The sequence below is a fragment of the Hesperophylax consimilis genome, chromosome 14, assembly GCF_061612785.1.
Source record: "Hesperophylax consimilis isolate HC1 chromosome 14, BYU_Hcon_1.0, whole genome shotgun sequence".
Taxonomy (NCBI): Eukaryota; Metazoa; Arthropoda; class Insecta; order Trichoptera; family Limnephilidae; genus Hesperophylax; species Hesperophylax consimilis.
In genome coordinates, this window is record NC_142849.1 from 13,751,198 (window position 1) to 13,769,728 (window position 18,531).

The 18,531-nt window shown below is 37.9% G+C and overlaps 1 protein-coding gene across 2 annotated transcripts in view; it reads right to left on the minus strand.

The window, feature by feature from the left end:
• Apc (APC-like) overlaps positions 1-18,531 on the minus strand; it is a 153,408-nt gene that overhangs the window by 11,588 nt on the left and 123,289 nt on the right. Inside the window, exons 1-10 of one of the 2 annotated variants that reach the window (XM_089639542.1) lie at positions 12,684-12,994; positions 10,895-12,424; positions 8,640-10,806; positions 8,309-8,465; positions 7,303-7,445; positions 4,175-4,296; positions 3,391-3,596; positions 3,044-3,147; positions 2,122-2,351; positions 715-801 (exon numbers count right to left, since the gene is read on the minus strand). In XM_089639542.1, the coding sequence (XP_089495668.1) occupies positions 715-801; positions 2,122-2,351; positions 3,044-3,147; positions 3,391-3,596; positions 4,175-4,296; positions 7,303-7,445; positions 8,309-8,465; positions 8,640-10,806; positions 10,895-12,424; positions 12,684-12,881 (4,944 nt within the window). In that variant the 5' untranslated portion in view covers positions 12,882-12,994. Of the gene's footprint in view, positions 1-714; positions 802-2,121; positions 2,352-3,043; positions 3,148-3,390; positions 3,597-4,174; positions 4,297-7,302; positions 7,446-8,308; positions 8,466-8,639; positions 10,807-10,894; positions 12,425-12,683; positions 12,995-18,531 lie in introns of those variants that run through there. The other variant, XM_089639541.1, reaches the window with a different exon arrangement.

Sequence of the window (18,531 nt, forward strand, 5' to 3'; positions counted from 1 at the left end):
AGGCCTCGAGAAAGATAATTTAAGAAAACATTATTCATGGCGCTCAGAACATAACAATGATTTCTTTCCAAAGCTTGCAAGAATGTGATTATTTAAAGATAATTTAAGAAAACATTATTCATTGCACTCAGAACATGGTAATGGTTTCTTTCCAGAGCTCGCAGGAATGTGATGCTTTAAAGATAATTAATAATTGCAGTCTGAGCATGGGGATAATTTATCTCCATGTTTTTTTATTTATTTTGTGTAAATAAATGTTACAGTCAGAACACCAGATTGGTTTTTTTGTGAAAAGAGGTTGATTGACTGAATAAACTGCAAGTCTGATTACCCTGCCAAGTTAACCGTGAATTAATTTGTACTGAAATTTGCGAAAAGATTAAAAACAACAAGGAACAATAGAAAAAGTCCTACAAATAGGACCAAACGAAAATGAGCGGCGGGACACAGTTATACCAATAGTGCGACTTATATATCAGCTAATGTATCAGTATTACGTAAGTGAAATATATGATGATTGTGAATCTTACGTAAATCGACTTTTTTTAATACGATTTAAGACTAATTTTAAAAAAATCGATCGACTATTTATGCTTTTCTCTGAAAACAAAATTAGACCCCAAACCAGTAGATCATTCTGTGACAAAAAAAAATACTGCACCGTTTAAAACCATACTAATTTTAGTTAGTAAAAATATGTACACATTACAATACCTGTGGAATTCTAGAAGGCTCTGGTCTGGTTTGGACTTTGCTCTGTGGGAGAGAAAGCCTGGGCTCTGCATAACCATCTTGAAGATTCTGTGAACAAATATTATTTCATTGAATGCGAACCTCAAACAGCTTGAATAGGGAATATCCATAAATTACATTAACTTTTGTAACGCTGACCTTTTTTAACACAAATCTTTGGTGAAACTTCACGGATCCACATACGAGGATAGTTGCAGATGGATCACATATGTGACAGTCACGTAGATGAGGTTTTCTTTTTTTATTTTTTTTTTTTATGTGACACCTCACAAGAGTGTCCCTGCCTGTGCAGTGTACAGACAGGGGAACTATGTCACCACCCGGTTGGGCGGCTTTGTGAGGCGGAATAAGGTAGGGGCTGTAGGAAGGGATTTGTTAATGCGGGCCTTGAAGAGGCTCGGATTATAGGAGGGAGGAAAAACAGATGCCGGTAGGTCGTTCCACATACGGGCCGACTTACACAAAAACGAGTCGTAAAAACGGCCCGTTCTCATAAAGCCAACGTCAACCGTGAACGGGTGTTCAGTTCGTGTCCGTCAAGTTTCACGTACGTGCACCGGTGCATCAGGAATCAATGCTGCTAGCTCCTTGGAGCAGGCTCCATTGAAATACCTGTAGAACAGACACAGCATGCCTACATTGCGTCTATGCATTAGAGAAGGCAATCGGTCTGTTAACAACGGATTGTCAATCAGACGGATCGCTCTCCTTTGCACAGATTCAAGCAGGTTTATCAAGTATTTTGGGGCACCAGCCCAAAGGTGGCTCCCAAATTCAATAGTTGGGCGGACTTGAGACTTGTACAGGGTCCGCAGCTGGTCACTGTTGAAGAATCTCCTAGCCCTGTACAAGACGCCCAACTTTTTGGAGGCCTGATTTACTAGGGCTTCTATGGATCCCCGACATTGGATGGATTTACGACACTGGCTTTTTCAACACAGTCTTATGCCATCACACGGAACGTTTTGAAGCAATATATATATGTATTTTTTTGTAATGTAAAGCCGCACATTTTTGCATTCCAAATCTTCTCTCATTGCTATGATTGCTTTATTATATGTGAAACCACACAAGAGTCCCAACTGCTCCCAACCGTCAGCATGAGACTATGGCATCCCCAATTAGGGTATTTTGTGAGGCTGAAGGTAGTGGGGAGGGAAAGGAGATGAAGTACTTGGCTATTCAGATCTGGTCACCGAACACGGCCAAAGCCATTTCAAGCAATGTTTCAATTCTGAATGGTGGTCTTACAGCAGTGAGATAATGAGAGTACATAATATATGCATTTTAGAGATACTAAAATTCTGTTTTTTTTTTAAACTTTCTTCATGGACTATAAATGTTGGTAAAAATAGTTTTTAAAATGACCTTTGGCATTCCCGAACGGATGCACTCGGCCAAGAGGTTCCCATTCTCCCCGCTGAGGTTGGAACTATCGTCAGAGTAGTCTCTATCCCTTTGGACACTGTGATGGTCTCCTCCCTCCTCCAGCAGGGACAGGGTGGACAGGTCCGACTGGCTGCCGGCCTTAGACAGGAAGGCGGGAGTGTCCTCGGTACAGTAGCTCAGGTAGCCGTCCGTTGAGGGTTGCATAGTATCTGGAAGAAGAATGATGAATGATGACCAGTGATAAGTATAACATCTTGAATTTGAAGATTTACAACTGACGGAATGATTTGGACGGAATGATTTGGAGGCTGTAAAGATGGTAAAATTATAGTAATATGCTGTTGATGGTAAGAAAATGTGAGAATGGCGATAAAATTGTCATGATAGCTTGGAAAATGTAAGAATGGCAGTAAAACTGTCAGAATAGTTCAAGACTGGCCTTTTCAAAGCAACCTATCCCTTAACGTAGCACGTATTGATTTGTTTTAGTAGAACTTCATGAATCACATACACATACGAGGATAGTTGTCATTGGATCAAATATACTACAAAGCGTAAGAGGATAGCTACCGATGTATCATGTACGCGTCATTCGCGTACGAGGATAACTGCCGATTGATCACATATGCAACATCAGCGTAGAGGATAGCTGTTGATGGATCAAATATGCGACATCCGTGAACGAAGATACCTACCGATGGATCATAAATGCGACATTTTCATACAGAGGATAGATGCCGATGGATCACATATGCGACATTTGTTTATGAGGATAGCTGCCGAAGGATCACGTAAGCGAAATCTGCGTGATGCCTGTCTAAAAAGATTTCAACCCTGAGAATCAGTTAGAATAATTTTGTTTTCGTAAAATACTGATGATAAAATTTTAGTATGGACTTACCTGGTGCAGTCATGTGGTTAGAGCTCTTATGCAGAGAGTTTGATGATGAAATTACTGCTGTGGGACCAGATCGGTTCAGTAAATTTGGAGTCCTGGTCTTGATTCTGTAAGATAATAATAAAATAAATCATTTTTGTGCCATTAACATAAGTATGAATAGCGAAAGTACAACAACACAAAGAAAGTATAAAGTATAAAATGTGAAAAAGTATTAACTATTTAAAAAAGTAATTAATGCTAAGTGGGAGCAAAGAAGAACATAATTAAGGTATACTTATAATAATGCTATTGTTTACAGAAATACTTGTTTATGTAAAAAGTTTAGAAATCAAACAACAATAACCGACCTGGACTGAATCCCTTGATTAATGCAAGCGGCAAGGATATTGTCTTCTCCGTGGTCACCTCGGCCCCGATCGCTGCAGTCCGCCGTGCCGGGCACAGAATCCTCGGAGCGTGGGGCTCGGGGGCGTTGAGAGTGATGTTCCTCGGGGCTGCTGCTGCCAACGCCCTCCGTGCGATTCTCCGTGTCGAAGGTCGCCGAGAACATGGCCTGAAATTACATTAAACTTTACAAAGCTGGCCTTTTTCAACACAATCTTTAGTGAAACTTCACGCATCGCATATGCGACATCTACAAATGGTGATAGCCGCCGATGGATCACATATGCGAGTCACGTAGATAAAGTTAGGCAGAAATCTGTTAGGAACAAAATTGATGAACGATGAGCTCTGGTCCCATGAAATTTGCACATATTTTTTGTCATATCTTCATTAGTTATGGAGCTTTCAAACATTAATTTAACTGACAAAAATATGTTGTACCTGATACACACATAGAAAATAGAAACAAGGTAGATGGTTCATATTATTAGTATGAAACTGCGTGCACATCAACATTGCCAATATTGTTCACTCATACTATTGGAAATCACATCCATGCATAGTGGCACTCTGCCTTTGTTTCTACCTACAAACCAAATGCATAACTTTCAATTGTTTAGCAGCTTTGATAATCCGGGCTGTTTGTTCGTAATTCGGTTACTTTTCCATGCCATATCTTCCATTGTTTCTATTATCTATGGTAACACATGCGGAAATTTTTTTAGAACTTTCATTTAGTTTACAAACCTTTGGTGGGGGATCATCGTCTATGGTCAGTGAGCTGAGACTCGTGCCCGTTGAGAATTCAACAGGGGTGTGCTCACATTTGAATGTATTTACTTCATCTTCAAACACAGAGCGAAGACGATCTGAAAGCAAAAGTAACATTTAGTATATTAAAGTAAAATAAATAAGTACTACCCAGTGATTGTGCCTTAGAGGACATGCAATAACAAAATACTAAACGATGCAACGGATATAATGGGAGTTTTATTATGACGAAAGGGTAGCATAAATAATACTAGCCCAAACATAGACCCTTGAGGAACTCCTCAATAAAAACACTCTTTATTTTGGTGAAGTTTAAATTTTACACATCCTCGGAGCTCATTTGTAGAGAACAGAATACTTTCAATGTTTAGTTAATTACTTTATCTAAATGATACAGTATGCATTATGGGTACCATCATAAACATAGGTTTAAAGTAAAAGCAAAAGAGAGAGTGAGAGTACAGTCCATAAAGCTTTTTATGCAACAAGAAAAGGAATCAACTTGTGTAGGAGTATGCACAGCTATATGTACATTCATTATGGACTGTATGTACACCCTTGAAAAACAGGTAATAGACAAACATTGAAGGAAAGAGGTTAAGCAGTTCATGAAAGTAAAGCTATGAACAAAGTTGGCAATTTAATTTCTAGTTGGACAGTCGAAGTTTTCAATGAGCTGTAAAATTCTGTACTTGTAATACATAATAATAACAACACAAAGTTGTCAGGTTTTGTCATACACATTTCAAAGGAGTTGACCAACCTTATTATAAGATTGTGTGACTCGAGAGTGGATTTCAGGTATGTGAGTCTGAGGACACTGTCTATGTATTAACGATAGAGAAAATACAAAACATATTTTTACGATACTTCTTGCCAGATATGCCAGAGTTTGGTTTCTACCCATAGTTGTTTAACATTATTTATCTTGTGAATGCTGGGTAAATGCAGCCGTAGTTCTAGGAGGGATGATTTATTACTAATGATGGCTTATAAGCCTCTGAACGATTTTTATAATCAATGCCAGACACTACGGCTAAAATAGGATTCTATGTAACGGATAATTTCAATGCGAGGCTGCCAAGACAGGCTTCTGATTCTTCCCAGGTGCAGAACCAATGACTTACTAGGTTAATTAACTGCCTCGCAGGGAATGTGGATATTTTCCACATGCCGTACAACAAATTTAAGCAAGAAGTATTATTTATCCTCTAACTATATATATTGATTATTCCAACAAATTTTTTGTAATTTTGTTTTTCACTTTAGTAATGAATTTGTTTTTATACTGTTTTTGCAAAATAAATAAACATCCATTTTGGAATATGGCTAATCATCCACAATATCTTGATATTAACTAGTATTAACTATTTAAGAAATATATTTGTACAGCGCCCTTGAGGTGATTTCTCACGAAAACGACGCTATATAAATTAGCCAAATATTATTATAATTATCTTATATAAGATACTTTGGACACGTTGCTCGATAAACCGAGTACTCGAACATGGAGAAACTCATGGTCACTGGCAAAGTGCAAGAAGCAGTTATAATTATATTATAAAAGTTATGTATAATAGGAAAATAACTTTTTCAACAGATGAGTTATAAAAAGAATCTAAAGTTCTGTCTCAGTAAACTATTTATTTTGCAAACTATGAAATATATCTTTAAAAACTAAAATAAATGAAAACAGAATCAACATTAGAAATAATAATGTATTTTATACTCCCCAAACGAACACCAAACAAATGCAAACACACTGCAGTTTCATTGGACCTCGTACTTTCAATCTTTTACTGAAAAATATTCAAGTGATAGCTAAACTTCCTCAATATTTAAAAAAGATAAAATTATGGCTTTTCAATACAGCAGTTGAAACTTTTTTTTATTTAATTTGTATGTATAACTTAATGTTTCTCACAAACTATACACTTAATATTACACTTATAACTTCACTATACACTATTGTAAACACTTTTTATACAAACCGCTTAGACAAATTGTACTTTTTTTGTTTGTTTGATATGTCCTCAGTTTGTTTCTTTGTAGGTACAATAATATAATGTATTTAACTATATTACCCACGCACAGGCTGCGCCTTAGTGGGTTCCTATTAATCTTATTGATTTTTATAATATTGTATGTACTTAATGTAAAAATTGTGAAAAATTAAGGCATTAAAAAATATATGCGTATATATCATCGATGCGTTGGAGTGATCAACTATATCAGGAAGGGTCCGGAACATTATTGTCCAGGCCACGAGGAATAGAGGAGTCTTATTCTCCAGAGAAATAATGAGGAGTGAATTATGGTGCAACCACAGACATAGGAATTAATAGACGAGAAGATAATGGCGAGGGGTAAAATCAACTGTTGAAGAACGAAGGGGGTGAAGCTGACTGTGATTCGTCAATAAATCAATCTGACAGTAAATAGGCATCTCGCATTATAATATCACCATTTACTTCTTAAAAGTAAAATCTGCTTTTGAATTAATAGACATTTTTACATGGGAGCGCAAATTACTCGCCACGTTATGAACAAATTTGCGAAGTCCAAATTCGGCAAAAAAATTCGGTTCTATTTTCAGAGTCGAATATTTCGTTTAAGTATTTAGTTAAGACACTTTTATAAATGTTCATAATTTACTTCCCAGCAACCAACCAGCTTTGTGTTTCGCGTCCAGACGTTTCTCGATGTGATAGTATATTATGTTTCTACAACTGATCCATATTATACGATGTGAATATGCTTAAAATAAAGTAAAATAATGCTTATATATGGAATGTAATACGACAATTGGGTTTATTCTCTTTTTCACATCTATTTTTACAAGTTTTCATAGCACAAGTCAACATTTTGCCGTGTTATTTCGTAAAATGAACCGATGATGCCTCGACCATAGTTCGCACAAGAATGATGACGTCACGTTTTCAAATTTCACTTGAGGCCATACGCGAGCACAGCCGGCTCCAATGGAACCGGTATGGGGAGTGGGGATAATACGCTTTTAATCACTTAGGGCAGGTCTACTAATATTCATATGTCTATGGGTGCAACAATTAAAACAAAAAATATAACAAATTAAAGTAACTCACTGATGGGTTGCGGGGGGCTCTTGGTGGGCTGCTTGAATCCCCTGGGGGTCCCCACTGCAGAGGAGTCCCCGCGGGGCAGGGGGCTGTGGTGCGTCGGGGAGTCGGGGATCTCCGACGGAGACATGCAGCCAGAAGTCATGCGACTGGAAATAATACTTTCAAGTTAATATCAACAACACTTTGAAGGGAAATATTGCTGCATTGACTAAAATAATTACACATTATCATTAAATTTCCTTGTAAATACATAAAAAATATATAAAGAGTGACAAATAATCTCAGATTGGGTTGGTTTACGTATAAAATGAACACATTACACCCGCAAGCATAAGCTATATTGAACACATACTTCAGACTGAGTCTGCTGAATGAGCAAGTGGAACGTAAGGTAAACGAAATGCACTATAGACTGAACTGATTCAAATAAGGTATTCTAAGCAAAAACAACATCCGGAGAAAAGAATAATATTATAACATTGAATCAGAGATATGCAAACAAAAGTTGATCAATGAATAATACCAGAGTCAATATTTAGAGAATATTTCATAAACAACTTTGTGCAAAACATTAATTTCATGAATAGTGTAAATAACAGGTGCTGTAAGGTAACATTGATAACAATCAAAAAAAAAAAATTATATTAGCTGGGTCATCTGATTTTTTTATCCATTATGCCTGGTTTATACCAGGCATAATGGATAAAATAAAACACCACTGCCTTAAACCCTGTCCTCGTATAAACGAGAACAGAGTTTAAGACAGTAGTACATAACTAAATATTTAACTTAATTTTAAGTGACTGCCTAAGCGTTAATAGTACGTTTAGTGGTTTCTTTACGACAGTCCTCTAACTACCTCTTACCGCTGTCCTCGTGTATTTAGACCAATATCGTCAAAATGCAGTGATACCTGTCTCAGCTGTGTGTAAATTATAAAGTCTATAGTATCCATCTTGAGTTTTTTTTAAATATATTAAATACCTTTATGCAATTTCATATAGCTCACCTGAATTCCGATACCACAGAAGCAATATCGTCGGGTTGGTCTGGCACACTGCACCCAGAGAGGGACTCCAGTGAACTGCACCGGGAAAACATCAGGGGTGTTTCTTCCGCGTAGTTCAACACACCGGGACTTGTGACAAAAGTCACCGATTTGGTACCTGAACATGACATGAACATGAATGCATTGATAATGAATTAATCTGCAAAGCGTAACTGTTTTATCGTGATGAAAGCTTATTCAAAATGGTAAACAGCAATAACATTGAAAAGTTTAAGAAGGCAATAGTTGGTTTCTATGATCATCCGATTTTAAGGAGTGTAAACCTTCTTACCATCTTTTTCTTTGGATTGGTCTCCTTCGATAGCATCATCCACAATAGGCGGAGTGTAGCTCCTTGCAATCTCTGCATCATTCGCCCTGGCCGAATTCCAATTGTTATCCTTGACCGCATCATTGACCCCTTCTTCTAAACTGCTCAAGGAACTGACTCTGGAGAAATATCCCGGAGTACCTTCCTCGCAGTAATTCACCGGCTTCTCTGGACTGATCATTCCAGAACTGAATTTGGATTCGTACCCAATCCTGGCAGAAGCCTGAGGAACAACTTGGTTTGTAGAATTCCTGGATTTAGCCATGGCTCTATCGTTATCGTGTTTAATTTCTTCTAGAGAGCACGAGTCCTTTTCGTCGGACTGAGACATAACTTCTACGCTTTGCTTCACGACTAAAGAAGGACTATGGACCTTTGTTGGTTCCACTTTGATGGGTTTATCCGCTATAGGCATGCCTGGTCCAATAGCTCGAAGGTCAGACATGGATGTGGCTGTGGAGAAATTGATTGGTGTCTCATATGGAGTTCCCTCTGTGCAGAAATGCTTAATAGTATCCTCTGCTATGTAATGCTGTGTAGGCAGGGGCCTCTCTTCAGATAGATCAGTCACTACCTCAGTTTGGTCTTCAGCATACCGTAGGGAATAATCTGTCGGTTGGTCTAAGTCGGTTTCTTGGTAATCGGCGTAGTTGACTGGTCTGCTCATTGTGTCCGATGGACTGTCATCGGGACTGGAGGATATTTCTTTCTTGACTTGGAAGCCAGCAGACCTTGTGGTGTCTGCGTGGCTCACTTTTCCATTAGTCGAAATGGGATATTCACCAATGTTTTCACTTTGCATGTCGGAAGTCTTTGGCTCTGAATACTTCTTGCTATAATCGATTGGCTGGTCACAGCTTTCATCATAGGAAAGTTCAGAATAATTGTTTCTGGTAATATCACTGCTATTTCTACCAGAGATATTGTGTTGGTACTTGATGCCTCCTTCTTTGGAGTACCTTTTGATGAAATCTCGGTCACCCCTTGAGGTGATGGGTGCATTGACAGAACTGCAACTGCCTCGGTTCTTTTCTGGGATTCTTTCATCCGTCGTGTTATTGTGGCTCGGCATTTTACTATTTCTGGTAACTCTTTCATACACTGAGTCAGAATGGGTGCTGGTTACAGAATCTCGGCTTTCTGATCGGTTGACATTGTCGTATCTGCCATGGAGCATTGTTCTGGACATGTGGCCTTTTTGCAAACTTGACTGAAGTAGTAATGTGTTACTGCAGCTGAGGTATCCACCAAAGTGCGAGCTGTGACTCAATGATATTTGTGAAGCTAAATGTCCCATCAGTGGTGAACTGGAAGACATCCTACGTTTCTCAATGCTCATGGCCAGGTGCCTCTCAGCAGCTGTGAAGAGCATTTTCTCGTCCCTATTACTAGTAGTAGGTGATGTGATGGGTTCAATATTCTCACAAGTTTCGGACAAATTTTGGTCTAATTCTTGTTCTAAAGCTTTTTGTTTGCGGGCTCCGAGAGTTGGCAAGACGGGCAAATTTAAATCCCTGGCTGTTGAGTCAAGAGCAATGCTGTGATTTTTTCCAGGCTTTGAGTTGAGCAGATTTTTAAGGGCAGCACTGGACCCCATGGCGATCATCTTGTGTTTGGAATGAATGAGACTCCTCAGCATAGGAACAGCTCCATGATCCCACAAGTATTGTTGGTCCTGTTGACAGCGGGCTGAAAGGTTCCAGAGAGTTCCGCAAGAATTGCTCACAATGGTTAAACTCGGTGATTTTAGCTGTTGAAGAAGAACCTTGAGACAGTTGTGCTCCCGCAGAATGTGTCTGTAATCTTCCCTGACAGCAATATGACTGGACACATTTCTTAGAATTCCACCAGCATTCTCGATGATGGCAAGGGTCTTACTAGGAGCGTTAAAACTCAGCATATCCACTAGGAAGGCAAGAGCACCTTCCACAGAGCAAATGTCCACTTTGTTGAGGGAGCAGTGAGCGGTTAGGTTCCATAGGGCAGACAGAACAGACTTCAAAGTGGCTTCTTTGTGTCCCGTCATGGCAGCCACAGTGAGACCTTTGACAGTTCCCACTTCTCGGAGGATTTTTTTGCTAGATGTGTCGGCTCTCCATGACAAGTTGCGAAGAACTGCAGCAGTGACCTGGAAAAATTAGGTATTACACTAATTTATTGAATCTTTCAAAGGATAACACTTTTCAATGGAATTTGTAACAAAGTAATCTACTTACTTGTCTCATATCGTCGTTAGGTGATTGAAGTTGGTCCACAAGTGCTGTCATAAATTCTTTGAAGGAGCACAGAAGAGCTTTGTTATTACCATCACCGAATGTGAGGTTCGTCAAAGCCATCCCTGAATACTTCCGCATAGTGACACACTGTTCACTCTCTATCATACTGCCATGGGCACACTGGTCGATGGTCACAAGGGCAGCCAAGGACTGTAATCCTCCCAACTGGCACATCACATGTCTATGTTCTTCATCAAACGATAACTTCATCAATGCTGCTACGCTCTGTACCGGATGATTAGACATGTCATCTTCGACAGGTTCAGATTCTTCTTTCAATGAAGCTATCAAGTCTTCGAGACACTGGCAGTATTCTCGTACTTGCTCTAGCAGCCGAAGAACTCTGGCTTCACGTCTTCCAGCTTTGTCATCAGGCTGAGCATGAATCATATTGTGTAAAGCTCTGGCTGCCTTGTTTCTAGATCCTCGTGAGAGTTTTGAGTGGATCAATTGAACTAAAAGTGGAATGCAACCGGACTGTCGCATAGCAACGCAGCTTTCAACAGTGTGGCTCATTTCCAGCAAATATTCACTCATATCTGCATTACTGTCTGCCGATAGTGACAGCAAAGAAAGCAGAGAATATACACAGTCAACTTTAGGACCCAACTGCTGGTGAGGTATGGCTCCGGATGGAGCGTTTCCCGACCCGGCGCTGGAGAAACTTTTAACACTACAAGAGTCTTGACTATGCCAAAGGTCTCGTTCGGCTGGCCACCCGCCATCATAAAAATGTCTGTCACTGGAAGTGGACGCTTGCCCCGGTAGTAACTCATTACGCTGGAAACTGTTGCGATTTCTTCTTTCCAAAGAATGCTCTTCCATGTGGTTTCTGGAATAATTTGTTGGTTGTTCTCTTTGTCTGGAGTCTCTGGTACGCGAGGGTTCATTATAAACCTTGGGTTGTTCATTTTTTCTCGAGGTAGAACCGTTGCTCACTCTTTCGTGTGGTTCATCCAAAAAATGAGGATTGGTTATGTCGCTCAATCTTTCCTCTTCCGGCGATGGCGAATGGTCCAAAAAGTGAGGTTTAGGAATTCGGCAGGCCTCAGTTCTCCTATCTCTTCTAATGTGGTAATCTTCATCCAAGAAGTGTGGTTTGCGAGGCGTGCTGGTTGTGGGTTCATCTCCTTCATCGTCAATGAGTTCAATTTGTTCTAGGTCTAGGCTAAAGTTGGTAGTAGTTTTGTGAGATCCGTTTGATTGACCATTGGGTTGACCATTTGTTTGACCATTTGTCGGGCCATTTGGTCTGGGTGGAGGAGGCCTTCGCTTGGGAGAGGCCCCCGTTTCAATGACTGCCTGCGTGGAAACAGTGACAGGCTGGTGGGGGCTAGAGCCCTGACCGGGGCTGGACAGGGGCTGCCCGGAATCGGGGTCGCTGCTGGCTGAGGGCCCTCCGGACTCTGTGAGGACAGAGTTGGAAGACTCCATACTGCTCCAGTTGTCTGTCACTATTTCATTATCCAACTGCAACAATAGAGAAATGCAAAATTAATACAAAGCATTCATGGAAAGATTATTCATCACAAAAAACAATACCGCTTTATCAGCCAAGAGAAATTCGAACGGAGATTCACTTGCACTCATAATATAATATATTCTTCTGACTTATTAAGCTTACATTGTGCTTAGCATTTTTTTACATAGATGGTTTTATCACACACATGTCTCAGGGATCTCATTAATATTATTACTCAATATAAATAAACCTTGGATGCAATCTTACCATATCGCAGTTCCCATTGGACTGTGATCGCTCCATATTTCCATTGGACATGTCGGAAGCGATGCCAGAATCGAAGCCACCGCCAATGAACGACCCGTTGGTGGTCTCGTTGTTAGCGTTGGCCTCTCCGGGTAGGTCAAAGGGCTGTCCCACACCACAGGACAATCCCTTGACCCCACTCTGCAGGCTGTGATACATTGTCGATCTTTCACCACCCACCAGAACCACAAAAATAATCTAAGTCACATTTGAACGTTCGAAAATTCTAGGTATTATTTTTAACACTTTTTTTATGGTATTTTAGTTATAGTTGACATATTATTATTTCACTGTATGACGAACAACAATGTCAGTTTTTGATTGTTTTTATGTTCACTTTAAGTTAATCTTTTTTTTTTATAATATCGAAAGAAAATCTAAAAAATAAATCGATGTTTGAATTAAATTCAAACAATTTTTATTTAAATAAATATACCACCCTATGTAAAAACAATGGGAAAAATATAAATAGAAAAAGTTACAGTGGAGTACTTTGAAGGTTTACTACTAAAGATACTTTCGAAAAGTGCTCATTATTTACTGCAATACGATATGCCCACTACTTTCGCTCGGGGGATCGACAGCGTGACCATTAAACCACTGGAACTTTCTGACAATGAATTATTAGCACATTTGCAATCCAATCCATCCATCCATAAGTCGGTGTATCGTGTGTAATGGAAAGAAATCCGACAAATCGTACGGTTTTACTCTCTGCGGTTATGCATGGATGATGGTGGATTAACTTGCGAGTTAACTTACAACTTAAAACTCTGAAGAAATTCACCAACCATCTCAAAATATTACAATTCTGAGTCAAATCTCTGAAAAACATCGTACCGGAAATCTGTTCGTCTGAATCAGCAAAAATTAGAAAGGTGATCTTTTGAGTCGCGAAATTTACAGTTAGTTTTCCAAAATTTTAACTTAGCGAACTTTTAACACGTCGTTATTTCCATTACTAGCTATGGAGGTTAAAATACTGCAGTTTAATTATGCACTATCAATCTATCAACATTCGAATGTGAGTTCCATTGTTATTCTTGTTATTGGTTATATTCTGTATTAAATGTAATGTATCCATACTAATAAAGTAACCACACACAGAAACTATACACGGTGTCCGGAAACTCGTAGTACAAGCGGGAAACTGGAGAATCTACACCACATGGGGAACCCAAAAAAACATAAAGTTTTTTGATTTGAGCATTTTCAAAAAAAAAAAAAAACCAAAAAAATATATTTTTCGGCTATTTTAGGGTTAAAGTTTTTTCTGGTGTTTAGGGTTGAATAACAGATGTTTTAACCCTGCAGAGCAGAAATATTTTATGATTACACCGGGTTAAATGAAGGGTGATTTCAAAATAATGCTTCAAATCCGAATTTCTTCATTTGTTTTACTTTCAAATAGTTTTAATTAGTTGGGTACTTTGATCTTCAGTAATAATTTATAAGAATTTGATTAAAAAAAAAAAAATAAAATAAAAAAAAAATCAACTTCAAACTCGATTTACTCGATAACGAAAGCTCAAATAAAAAAAATATATACTACAAAATCGACTCCAAATGACTTTTCGAAAAGTTCAAAATTCGTTCGAATGAATTAATATAAATTGGTAGTCAGGATAATGTAGATATTTTAATAATAATAAATGAATAATTGAGTTTCGAATTCGATCACTTGAATACGATGCGGTAAAGATATTGTGACATGTTCCTGCCGCTGAGAACTCCATCTTAATCTCATATTTCTGCTACATGTTGTGTCGTTTACGAGAAAGTTTATAACGTAGCTAGAAAACGATGTTTTTAAAGCAAATAAAAAATGGCGTAGGGTTATCTACCTTATTAACAATGATTAAAAAAAAGTAGTGGACCCACAACGCTTCGCTATCGCTAATGTCTTCTTCGGGCGTCTCCGAATTCTTCCACCATTCACTACTGTATACCACAATGTTACTGTTAAAAAACTACATTACATCGACATTCGACTCCGTATCTCATTCCGGTGCAGAGATATTGCGTTAAGCATTCCTCAGGCGTCCCCGACTTCTTCTAGAAATCAAACCACTCTCTAAACACTCATGCCACTAATAAGTACAAACATAAGCAGGCTAAATATTCAATTATTTCTAGCTGACGCGTACCCGGTGTTGCTCGGAGTTGTGAATGGTTTGGAGTAAGGTTTGAGGTTATGAATATTGTGCCCAACATTTTTTTTGTTCTTGATTACAAAACAAAGACTTTTCTTTACTTTCTATAAATATAAAATGCATGTATTATATATATAAACCTTCCGGAAGAAATTCTCTAAATGATAGTGAAAACCCTATCAAAATCCGTTTGGTAGTTTAGAAGAACTAAGCACACAAACAGACAGACGAGGATAACGATTTTATTTTATTCTATTTAGAGAAGATGTTACCAAATCTTTTCTATAAAAGATTTTTTTAAACTAATACCTATGTCGATTAAGTCCTTCATTAGCAAAAAAAATCGATCGGTCAGGTGTATTTATTTTGATAGCTATCCCATATAAAACAAATATTTATTGACTCCATCGATAGAATACGGGCGTCAAACAACTTACCACTTATCTGAAAATGATTCCGGTTTGTAGGAATTTGACATGAGGTCAAAATAATATTATAACAACGGTAAAGCAACACTTGTTCAATAATAACATTATTTTCAGAACTAAAATAGAAAATCAATAAATGCGTGCCTAATATAATCTATTTTATTTTTCATCGTAAAATATGTATTTGAAATTAATCTATCTATCTATCTATCTACAAAATCATTAATTATTAATCATTAATCATGAAAATTATTTAAGAAATATATTTGTACAGCGCCCTTGAGGTGATTTTTCAGGAAAACGGCGCTATATAAATTATTAAAATATTATTATTAAGAGTGTTTGTGGCGCGCGGCGGCCTGGCTTAGTTTTTTTTTACATAAATCTACAGTTTTATTAAGAGATTGACCACTTGACCTTCAAAACAAGAGGGAGGTCACTGTCTACACGACATTTCGAAAAACATCCTATCCCCTTTTATCCCACCCCTTAGAGCAAAATTTTGATATTTTTTAATGAAATTTTGCACACTTAACGTTTGAAATAAGAGGAAAATTACTGTCTACATTTGGTTTCGAAAAATTCTGTCTAACGCCCGGGCAACGCCACAATACTCTATGTATCTATTCATACAAGGGAAAGTACAGCGCCCTTGAGGTGATTATGCACAAAAACGGCGCTATACAAGTCATCCAATTATTATTATTATTATTTTTGCGGGCGGGCGGAGTGAATTTGATTTATGCAAAACTAGTTTTATTCCTATATTTATGGAAGGTAAGGTCACTTTATACATCTGATTTAGAAAAAAAAACTCTTCGCAAAGCCCGAGAACGCCGGGGACTTCAGCTTGTAATCATTTATGATGTAGGAAACGTTAGAATTTAATCATTTCACCAAGGATGTCATTTAAATGGTGAAAAATATCGGCATCGTCAAACGGAACATTTACCGCGCTGAAAACAAGTAAGGTTGCCATTTTCGATTGAAAAAAATATTTTCAAAAGACCAAATAAAAAACACAAATAAATTTAATTAATTAACTAACTAACTAACCATCACGCCGTTTCCCCGCAGGGGTAGGCAGAGAGGACGGACCGCCAAAAAAACTCGGTCTTGGCACACACTCCTTGCCTCATTCACATTCATACATCGTCTCATACATACTCTTCTATTGTTCTGACTCTTGACATGGCCCGACTCAAGTATCTGATTCACTTGGTCGTGCCATGTCTTCCTCGGGCGTCCCTGACTTCTGCTACTAAAATTAATTATGCAATGAGATAGATGCACAAATATAATATAGGTACTGTACCAATGTAAGATTCATAATATACTTTTCTACCTTCATATGTCAGAAACAAATGTAATTATCAGGTTTTGTGAATATCATAAATAAAAATCACAATAAATTGAATATGAATTACATCTGGCGCCATTCCTGCATTGTTTCAATTAATTTTTAAAGGACTTGACAACACGTCAGACCAAACTTAATCTTAATACGCTAACACGAGACTAGCACAGTGATTCAACTAAGTGATAAAGAAACCACAAGCCTAATACGGGTTAAATTATTCGATTATTACTTTACTATCTCAATAACGTAATAAAATATGTAATGAAACGGGATTTCATGGACAATATTATATACCTACGGTGCTTGCTGTATAAGGTATTGAAAACCGGGATTTCAAAGGTATCGTGTGTACGAATCATAAAGATAATTTGTATGTAATTATGTGAGGAGTTTGAACAGATAACTGCACATATTAGTTACATTCAATAACTTGCAAACTGATCTTAATTTGTTTCAGTATTTATAATGTATGGAAGAGACAGAGCCGGCCCTATGTGGGCGCAATTGGAGCAGGACGCTGATAATACCCAATACTTAAGGCGCCCAATATTAACAATAATACCCAATATTAACCCCAATACAATCTGGGCCGAAGTCTTGGAATAAACTCCCTCCGGAACTAAGATCCATAATAAGTCCAACATAATTCAGGTCTAAACTAAAAACGTACATTTTTAAGCTGGTAAGTTTTTAGATTCTCACGGCCAAAAGCATTTTTGTTGTTTGTTTTCGGAACACATCTTCGGATCTACCGGATCTGCCCTGATGATGGACACTGCAACGCTGTCCGAAACGTTGGCTAAAGAAGGAGTTAGCGCAACACGGCATAACACCCCAAAAACAAACAACAAAAATTTTTAAGCTGTCTTAAATTTAATATACCATTCCTCAGAGAAAGTAAATTTAATATACCATTCCTCAGTTATATCCAATTTTCCAATTATGTCCTAAATCCTGTGTATAAATTTCGCTAATAAACAATTAGTTAATGTTAATTAAGTGTTAATCTCAAGTGATGTCAAGTGAATCTCAAATGTTCCTGATGGTTATCTCCGTCACCGACAGCATAGACTGTTTTATCTCCCGACCTGCAGGACTAACTTGCCTGCAGGTCATGCTGGTGGGGAGAGCAGTCTTGCTGTTGAATAGAATCAATTCGGATATCGACATATTTAGCATCGGCGAAGCTGCCTTTAAAAGGCAAGCTCTATTGATGCTGGTAATACCATTTTACAAATGTACTTAAAAACGAAATAAAATGTAATTTTGTAATGTTTTTAAAGGAATAAACAAATTGAATTGAATTGACCTACCAGGTAAGTATTGTACTGTATATTATCTACATAAATAGTTAGTAATAACATAGATCACTGTAGAAATGTATTATAAATTTGTTCAGCGCAATTGAGGTAATTTTGCACAAAAACGGCGCTATACAAGTCATCCAAATATTATTATTATTAACAGTCCTAACAAATCGCCTTTGAGATTATTTTTTGTTAAAAAGGCGCTACACATGAATAGAAATTGTCCTAATATTACAGTGATCAGTGATCACCTTACCTCGGTGTTTACCTACAAGGAGCGTCAAAATTTTACTCGCGCCGTCCAGATACGGTTACATTTGCCGATACATCCCTAAATGGCACAAACTGCATTGGAGAATTGTGTTACAATAGTATTTTTTTCGTTATAGTTATTTTGATGAAAGAGGCTCAGAAATCGCATTAATTTACTGCAATGTAAGGACGGCATTATAAATTATAATGTCCAGACAAGGTTGCCGATAGAAAAATCCATAAACATGTCAATCTGTAATGCCGTAATATGCCCCCATTATCAGCAAGATAACCTATGTGGTGAACCTG